General features: G+C 30.6%; 1 protein-coding gene and 1 non-coding gene across 2 annotated transcripts; one reads left to right on the forward strand and one right to left on the reverse strand.

Annotated features, from left to right (window-relative positions):
• The first annotated feature begins 2,268 nt into the window (after nt 1-2,268).
• LOC106101835 (protein FAM136A-like) lies at nt 2,269-4,967 on the forward strand. The gene is made up of 4 exons (XM_013281176.1): nt 2,269-2,450; nt 3,110-3,229; nt 3,668-3,766; nt 4,667-4,967. Exons 1-4 carry the CDS (start codon nt 2,364-2,366, stop codon nt 4,802-4,804), a joined length of 444 nt encoding a protein of 147 aa, XP_013136630.1. The 5' UTR covers nt 2,269-2,363; the 3' UTR covers nt 4,805-4,967.
• A 4,672-nt stretch (nt 4,968-9,639) lies between these two features.
• Nucleotides 9,640-9,719, reverse strand: Trnal-uag. The gene has a single exon. It is a non-coding gene; the product is annotated as a tRNA-Leu (tRNA).
• Nucleotides 9,720-10,473: the final 754 nt, after the last annotated feature.

The following is a 10,473-nucleotide window of genomic DNA, read 5'->3' on the forward strand; positions in this document are numbered from 1 at the left end:
TGTTTGATGTTGTTCATAAGCATTTTTTTAGTAGCCAAGTTTTGAAGTTTACAAAGTTTTTTTACGATGTTTGTTTAAACATTCCCTATGGAAAAGAAAAGTTGTACAGATTTTTTGTGTTACTTTAGGTGGCAGTTATTTTTATCCCGAAGGAACTAAAGTATAATTTGATGTTTTTTGCGTATTTCACAAGAAAACCACATGGATATGCTCATGTTAACTTAAACTAAGAAAAATGAACTAGGTTACAGTTAAACCTATAGCCCGTAGTTAGATATATCATATAATATGTTAGTTGTATTCATTAGCTTACAATAAGCTTCAGACCAAACTACTTAACCTAGGAATAAAAAGCAAATTAACAACATAAATAATTTATTTTTGTAATAAGTTACTATTTAATAATCCTATTATACATTTATTTTAAATTACGTAATAAACTTAAAATATTTGGCAGCAAGTCTTTGTTACATGGGCTTGGTGCTTGCATTAGAGGTAACGAATTAGTGATCGGAGGAATAAAATTAGGACTCAAAGGTGGAGTGATCATATTTGGAAATGCATTAGAATTGATCGCAGCACGCGAAAACGTTGGCGATGTTAACACTTCCTTAATAATAGGAGATGCTAGTCTCATAGCCAGTTCAGATGATCCTCTATTCCCTTGTAATAGATTACAAACAACCATCAATTGTAGAGTATCAGCTAAATGTTTGCAAATAGCTGGAGAATAATCTGTTATAATAGTTGTAGGCGCAGGGAAGTAATTTGCATTTGGAATTTGGTGTAAGGAGTTGCAGACATTACAAGGGTTTTCCACAATTGTACCCTGCGCAGCAAAAGATGGCGTTATAGGTTGAGGTATATTTCTTGGTGCTTCCATCATAGCTTCGTTCATTATACTGCATGGCGGTGGTCGGTTCACGCATTGTGCGTTTGCAAACTGAAATATAAAGTTTTTAGACACGTTTGAAAAATAAGAAGAGAATAATTGTCTATGGTAAACAAGATAAAAAAACTCAACAATAATACCTGAAACAAAATAACAGCCAGACACAACAATAACAACCAATGCTGCATGATTTTTATTGTTAATCAGCGATATATTCTTACTGAAGCTTCTTATACTTTGGCTATTACATTGAAAAGTACTCAATATTTAAACATGACTTATCTTCCAATCGTGTCGTATCAAGAAGTCATCCGATCGCATTTCACTTTTAGATAAATTACATAATTATTGCAATATTTTGTATGATAATAGTTAGTTGATATTATAGAAAAAATACTATAGGAATTATGTAAACAAAAACCAAAACTATCTTAAATTTTGCATTCATCCTGTAGAGAATAAATAAAATATATCGAAACTCAATTAGATAAACTGTTTTTGATGTTTCTTTGCAAATTATATAAGGGGAGAACATTTCAAAAGGGAGTTCATAAAATAAATTTATGTTATACCTACAACATCTATTTCTTTATTTCAATAAAACCCTCCCTTTTCATATTTTACAACATCTGTTATACGTAATCACACTTAAAATAACGTATTTAAGGTGAATTACATTTTTTTAAATTGTTTTGGCGCTATTAAACGTAGATTGAAAGGTATAACAAAATGTTCGGGTCTGTGTTGTTAGTTTTGTTACCTCTTATTGCTGAAATAGTAAGTCAGTTTTATTGTTATTCGATTTTTGTATTGCTTTAATCAAGTATAATTGATATAACTATTAATTACAGTTTACAGGAAGTTTTGCAACCAAATTGGTTTTAAGAAATCCTCTATGCACTCCTCGGCCTTCCAACATTGATGAGATATGTAAAATTTACTATGAAAGGGAGAAATTAAATAAACAACTGATTCTTCCACCTAATACAGTTCAATTGCCTAGTGGTCTAGGCTATTTTCCTGCAGCAGTACCGGACGTGAAATCTGCATATTTAAGAAGCCTTTACTATAGTGGAATAATTCAAGAAATGGATGACTTAGTTATACCCATGAATCATGCAGATAGCTGCATTTCACTGGCTTCTCCATTATGTCCTTATCTCGGTCAACTGATTAATCCAATTATTTTGTAAAAAATATAAAACAAGTCGAAGAACATCCGAACCAGAAATCATGTATTTATAGTTCAATAATAGTACAATAAAAATAAATATACAATACAATAAAAATACTTTTTTCTGAATTGTGCGTTTTTAAATTTTACCATAGACAACACACATCTGTTATTCTGATTTCTGATCACATTATTATGAACTGTCAACTGTCAATTCAAATCTTATGGGACTTAAAACATTGTTCCTGTTTTTTCGGATTTTTTATTTAACTTGAAACCTTAGATAAAACAGTAAAAATGGTGGAAGCACAAAAGTATAGAATCGAACAGGAAATGACTAAATTGATCAATGAATTGGATAAAACTTATTTGAGAAAAATGCAGGTGAGATATTTTAGGTTATGATGTCGGCATCAGATATGCAATTTATTTAGATTATAATATGATTTACACGTGAGATAGAAAAAAAATACAAATTGAAATTAGTATATAATTTGTATATTGCATAATGAAACTTGACAGCACATACTGTGCCGACCCCCCGTAAGGGATAAGGGCAAGTGGATGATGATGCATGATGAAACTTGACAAAAACCAGCATTCCCGTAAATGTCTCTTTTTGCAACTCTTGCATAATTTTACGTTTATTTAACTAATACTTTAATAAATTAGTGCAGCGGATACTAAGAAAACCTTTTGTTTAAATTTTATTATTAGAACTAAAAAAAAAACAGACGAATTGAGTACCTCCTTCTTTTGGGAAGTCGGTCAAAAAGTAAGCAAATAAATTTTAGGCAATAATTTCAATAAGGACTAGGCCAAACATAAGAATTAATAAATTAAATGTGAAACAAGAACATAAAGATATCGGTCTGCCATTATTTCATAGTTTACAATTTTACGATTATTTTCTCAAAGTTAAGATTAATGTATACAATTAAGTCATCATATTTCAATACTGAAATATTTCATTAAAATTTAAGCTCACAACAAAAAGAGTTATAAGTAATTACTAAATAAAATGTATTAACACAAAATTCCAGGGTGACATGCATAGATGTGCAGCAAAATGTTGCGATGATCCACAAACGTCATTAGAAAGAGTACATGGTTGCATAGATAATTGTACAACTGCATTAAATCAGGCTAATGAATATGTACAGGTAAGAATTGTTACCTTTAGTTAAATAAACTGTATTGATTAATAAAATCCACATTCTTGAATTCAGTAAAAGATAACTACAGAACTTCATTTAATTTACCTTAATTATAAGATTTTACCTGAAACTCTATCCATTGATACTTAGAAAAAACTTTTTAAGTAGCCTGTATGTTCTTCCTTAATGTGTTTGACATCTGTGCTAAATTTCAACAAGATCTATTTACCCATTCTGGATATACTTTTATATTTATGACATTAGTAAAATTATAGGACACATACTAGTAGAAAGCCTCTTTAAATATATATATTGCATTATGAGTCCTTAATAACATTGCATATTGCAAAGTTTGTTTACAATATCAAAATATATCCCCCTTGAGTGAATTTATGTTTAAATTGATGTAATGTGATTAATTCAATTATTTAACTATAATTTCAGGGTGAAATCAATCACTTCCAAAACAGATTGCAGAGATGCGTAATGGACTGTAATGATGCAGCAAGGGACAATCTAGGAGCCAATCCGAGCCAGGAAACGGTCAGTTACATCTTTACTTATATTATCTCAATGGTAAATTTATCTCTGCCAAGCTTAGAGTAAAATAAAGAGAAACCTAAATAGTAGAATACACTTTAATATGTTCTTTGTCTCAAACTGAGTGTTATCGTAAATTTTCATAGCTGTTACACCTGTTTGTAAACATCTCAGTTATAAGAAAGAGGAGGATGACAATGTGTTTTTGTTGAAGTGTTTATGTAGTAAAAAACCATAGTAAGGTCCACTGTGACATACTAGTAGATGTGTGTAAATCAGCTGTTAATCAGTTCAACAGATCAGCTAACATAGTCTTGAATAGTTGAGCTGCGGCTCAACAAAAAAAAATAGCAGGTCATGACTCACTGAGATGTACTATAACTATAAAACAGACAACAAGCTGTTCGATTATTTGGATGTCGGTTCACTGATCTGCTAGACCTGATCTGTAGATCATTAATTTTCGTTTAGTTACCCATGGCTTCACACAATCTTGAGACTATACGGCCCTGAGGTTATGCAGCCAGTATCCATGCTCTTTAAGACCAATGTTTATAGACTATAAAAACATAATTGTTTTAACATACACAATTTTTTATACCTTGCTTTTTACTCATGTTATAAATATATATAAAAGTTTTTTTATTTAATTTCTTCGCCAAACAACATTTTCATATTATCCCTTAATTTCATAGAGTCCTATGTGTCAAGCAACTAATTAATAAACATTGACTGTATTAGTTTAGATGAAAATTTGTGTGGTTTTATTTTAGTGTGTTGGCAACATTCAAAATTTTTTTTTATAACAAAACACCATTAAATAAGGGTTAATCAATCTCTGTTACAGTTATCTAAGAGGTGACATATTGCATGTTCCACATACTTAATTTTTTATACTTTTAGGTTGATAAATGTACAATTAATTTCGAGAAGTGTGCAGTTAGATGTGTAGATAAACACATGGACTTGTTACCGAGCATGATGAAGACAATGAAATCAGTGTTAGCAAGCGGCAAACCACCTCCAGCGCAGAATATCTAGGATACAAGTTCCACCATTGCATACTATGTGTAATGAGGTGGAGGTTTTAACCGCATTTAGTTTGGACAGAACTGTACAGTGCAGTTTGTGTATTTAAGACATTGTTTTAGTTTATAGGTTGGATGTTCACATATTTTTATATTAAATCGATATTGATGTTTGATGACTTTTTATTATTTTACTCTCCTAAAAAACCTAAAGTTTAGTTTCATAATTGATGGGGTCTAAAAATAGTATTGTTTTTTGCTTTTATAATTTGAAGTTTTTTGTTTTGAAGTAATTAACAATATTCCTGTTGGCTATTATCCCATTTAGGTTATTGCAGCTATAGTATGATTATGAGTTTATAATTTAATAAATTAAAATCAACTAACCTCAAAAGTCTACTAATTTACTTCAAATGTTATCAGTCATTACAATGAAATGTACTTATTGTACAATTATATAATAAATAGGCTCGATATGTAATAATTCTCAGAAATAATATCTAACGACATAGTTTATGGTGTAATAAATTATCAATAAAACATACATAAATTATAATTTATGCCTAGTTTAAAAAATTGCTAGATTTATAGACTACGACTATAATGTTGAAAGAAATAATATTAATTACATTTATTTTTAACAAGGTAAGTAATACAGTGTCTAAGAATAAAACTAAAATAATGTTTCTAATGTCATATTGAGGTTACAATGGCTATGGGACAAATTTTACTTGTTATTTTTTAGGTTATTTGCCTTACCAAGGAGCTAATTTGCAAATAAAACGTATCTAAAAAAGAAATTAGTTGACATCTAAAGTAGCGATTCCATTTATAATAATAAGACCCGATTTATAGTTCCTTTTTAGCAGAATAAATAACAAGTTAAAATTAATACTTCTCTTTTCAGGTTAAAACCCAGTGTCTACCTTTGGAATATGATATACACTCTGGATTATTTTCTATACCAGACATAAAATTGTCTTCAATACCAATAGACGATGGACCGGCTTTTTTAATAAATAATAATTTTGAAGGCGATATCTTAGCCCCGTTTCATACTTCTATTACTGAAACACCAGTAATTATCTGTTTAGATCCCCTTAGTGATATGGTATTTTTAAGTTCCAATCCCTTTATTCAAGAGAGTGATTTAAAAATGTTTGACGCGTTTCCAAATACGTGTATTTTGACAATAACGGAGACTCTACTTATAGATTTACCAGATGATGCGTATAATGGTTTGTTCTTCGGTTGTGACGGTTTCCCACAGACGACTTTTATAGATTTGGAATATCTTCCAGAAAAATCTATCTTTGATTCGTGCACTATCCCGCCATTGCCGCCCGTGTTAGGAAGTGGCAAATATTTACGGCAGGTTACAATTCAACCACCGTTCTTTTAACAATTTTAATAAATTAAAATGTTGGTTTTATTAAAAAAAATGTTTTATTTCCATTTTAAATATAATTCAATGTGAAAACATACATAAGTGTAATTTATTAGTGGGCTTTAAAAGTTACCTAGAAAATAACCTATAAAATTTGTCTGAAAAGTATTTAAACATGAAAATTCTGCAGACGTATAATAAAAAAATAATAAACATTTAACGTTAAAAAGTTTTGATGTTTTTATCTATTTTTTGCTTAATGTCACAGTATTTGCTAGGGGTTTATTCAAATCCTTACTTGACAAAATATACTGGACAAGGTAACTTGGACTTCCTTCACTAATTGCAACTAACTACCAATAGTTAATTAAAAAAAAATAACAATCAACTTCTCTCAATGATGTTTGAGAGATATGTTATCTTAAAAGTTAATTACAAAATATTCTTACGATAAAGATATAAGTTATAAGTTAGATTTGACTGATAAAAATTAACATTACTGCATATATTTAATCTTATAAGATAAAGTAATATAAATTGCTTAACATAATGTCACTTCCTTTTATAAAATGAATGCATTTTAGCTATCGCATATATTTTATCATATTGAACTAAAACGGTAAGATTGCCTTAGTTTGCTTAAAGCTTTAGCAAATACAATTGTTATTATTCAATAGTCCTTAATTTAAAATAATCCTCTATCAATAAATGCTTTGTTGGAATTCAATCAGTCTTTATAATTAGTATACGCTCAGATTTGGCCTATAGACTACGTTATTGCTGTTTGTACACTATTGGCCAATTTTTATGTTATATTGTCGAAAACCCTCCAGATTTTTATCGGCTCCGTATATGCTGTGTATTCGTGACAATATGCACTTTCCTTATCTATATTTTTATTTATACTAATATTATAAAGAGGAAAGATTGGTATTTTTGTATGTATTGAAATAACTCAAAAACTATTGAACAGATATCGAAAACTCTTGCACCATTAAAAAGCTGTTTTCACTGAGTAATAGGATGGATTTTTACTATTTTGATTTTACGCGGGCGAAGTAGTTGTAAATAAAAAATAATTTTTGTCTTTTCTTTCAGATTACAATGTGGTTATTAAACACACGAATAGTTCTCATTTTTGCGCAAATAACATTAATAACATGTTTAGATCCTCAACAATATGCTTTAGCGAATGCCTTACAAAATATTCTGTCACCAGCGAACACAGAGAAAGCATTGCAGATTATTCAAATGGCAGCCAATCGACAACTCAATAATGCACCTTGTGTTGAAGAAAAAACATCAACAGCACAACCGAATAGACGTATAATTCCAATTGGAGCTTTACAACGTATGACAATGCCGAATCAACAATATGTCAAACAAACCCATTCACAATTTAATGTTCCACAAAACGTTGAACTAACCTCTAATGTTTTGCCTATACAAAATTCACCAGTTCCACAAAACGTAGAAGTCATCTCTAATGTACTGCCCTTACAAAATTCCGCAACCATAATGTCTAAGTTTACAATGCCTAATCAACCGATTACAAGAGAAATTCAAGCGCCGTTGACTAAAGAAGTTTGTCCCTATGCATCACAAGGTTTAGTGAATCCGTTCTTACCTGCAGCCTCACCTATATCAGCTTTATCACCACCTACATCAAATCTCTTACCTTCTGCATTTCCAATGCAATCTAGAGGTCACTTTTTACGCAAAATACCAATACCACCGCCAACTCTATAGATTTAAATTAGATGTATGTATTTATTTATTTAAATTATTGAAATAAACATTAAAATTATTTAATTTTTTATTTATTACTAGCTGTTCCCATGCGAATTCATCCGCATAACATTATAAAAAAATTATTTTATTTTTCACATTTGTCAAATTATCAATTGCAAATGTCATGATGACGACAAACCTTGGCAACTGGCTTCTTTGATGTCGGCAGCAATTTATGGTCTCTTTCCCGCATTAGGGCTTTTATCCAAAATATTTACCCACTAATTTCAATGGCGTGAAAATATATAGCCTAATGCGTGACGTAAGTGTAAGGCTTTTTATTAAAAAAAATGATTATTCCAAAATATGCTGTAATTGCTGACATCTTAGGCAATAAAAAAGTGAGTGTTTTCGCTTTATTATAATAGTATAGATGAAACCCAAGAAATCAATGCATAATTGTCCATTGATAATCAAAGATGGCAACATAAATTACTATTACCATTGGTAATCAAAGAAAGATAGACAACTTACATAATTATTACGACAAAGGTAAACTATAATGTAACTGGTAGAATTAACTACATATAAAGGTATACGAATTGAATTTTAAACATTAATTTGTTATTCTTATTACAATAATGATATTAAAAGTCATTCTAATTGCTATTATTAGTACAGTGAGTATTCCTATAACATTTAATTATAATTTCCAAGAACATGTATTGATTTGAACATTATTTTCAGGTTAACAGTCAACTCTATCCAGTCACAATCCCTTGTAACCGAGGAAGTTCACCAGTTGCTTTACAGCCCTTGTATGCTAAAGTGCGTGTACCCTCCACGTCTTTGGCACCTTCACCTCGAGTTGTGTTACCGAACGTCAATGCTCTTCCAAAACAATTTTCTCCTATAGAATATTCAGTCCTTGGACCATCATTGACAAGTCCAACGCTATCTGAACCTTGTTACTCTTTGATACCTGTTCCAGAGTATGTTTTAACAGATTATACAAATGATTGTGTACCGGAACCAGTTTTTGATATTTTGGGATGTTTGGACCCAGTACTAACACGTTATGGTACGATTAGTGAAGTGATGATACCAGAAATACCACAGAATCCTTTAATTAGTCCTTTCTTACCAGCCGCGTCGCCAGTTTCTCCGTTAGCGCCACCTGTTTCTGCATTACTACCGCCTGCTTTACCATCACAATGTTCATGCCATTTCCTCAAAAAAATAGCAATTCCACCGCCATTTATATAACTATCAAATGTCAATTTAAAAAGTTTATTTTATTTATTTATTATGTATTTTTAACAATAAATAAAGTTTGTGTTTAAGGTTAACAAAGTTTTTTTATTGATTTGCTGAATTTGTTTATATTTAATTTTTCCACAGAAAGTAATTATAAAATAATTGATGACCTGGTTAAGGTATACAGATCTTAGACGAAGAACTAATCTGCTGGAATTTAATTTTTATACAATCTTGATAATATGAGTACAAGCAAAGCAATAATACTGGTCGGCCAGTTCAATGGCCATACGTTACCTGTGAGCTGTGAGGTTGTTTAGTTCCAAAATTCAATTTTTGATATTCTATTTTTTGACCGACTTCCCAAAAGAAGGAGGTACTCAATTCGTTTGTATGTTTTTTTTTTATATTTACTACGTATACTGTTTAGACAATAATTAAATTTTAAGTTATTTACAACCAAAAAAGGAATTTGACAGCGGTGGGATTCGAACCCACGCCCTTTCGGACTGGTGCCTAAAACCAGCGCCTTAGACCACTCGGCCACGCTGCCGTTGACGTCCCGTTACACAATATTACGTTATTCCAGTTCTATACAGAAATTGAAATTTTCTATTAACCCTACCAGATAGGCTTGTTCCGTCTAGCTTTCAAAGCCTATTTAATTTTATCCAGTAAATGTTAAGTCAACCGATTTCAAGTTCCATGAACTGCATAAAATCGTACGTAATAAGTTATTACTATGCAAAATATTTGCCTACGTCAGTTATTAGTATTATGCAATTGACCTTGAACTTTTAATTTTAATGCTTACTTGGTATTTTTTACTTATGACCTACATAAGTAATATTTGTATGATTCATTGAATTACATGATTTAATACAATTTTATTTTATGTTTTCGCTAGTCTTAGCTCGCGACACCGTCCGCGTGGAACAAAAAAAACAAGAGTGAGTAGCATATGTATTCTTCCACACTATCCTCTACATCTATACCAAATTTCATCGAAATCCATTTAGCTGTTAAGATACAAACTCTAACAAACATCCATCCATCCATCTAAACTATCGCATTTATAATATTAGTATGAAGTATGATTGTTCTTTCACCATAGAAAAGCGTAGGTCATTTATTACAAAGCGCCAATAGCCTAATGGTTTGGGGTACAGACTACCAATCTTGTGGACGAGGGTTGGAATACAACTATTAGAATATTGTGAACCATATCCTAGCACAAGCCTAGAGCTTACTTTGAATGGTTAAAGAAAATAGTAGTGAATTAACAAAAATCCAATAACATTTTTTTT

Source organism: Papilio polytes, unplaced genomic scaffold (genome assembly GCF_000836215.1).
Source record: "Papilio polytes unplaced genomic scaffold, Ppol_1.0 DF823935.1, whole genome shotgun sequence".
Taxonomy (NCBI): domain Eukaryota; kingdom Metazoa; phylum Arthropoda; class Insecta; order Lepidoptera; family Papilionidae; genus Papilio; species Papilio polytes.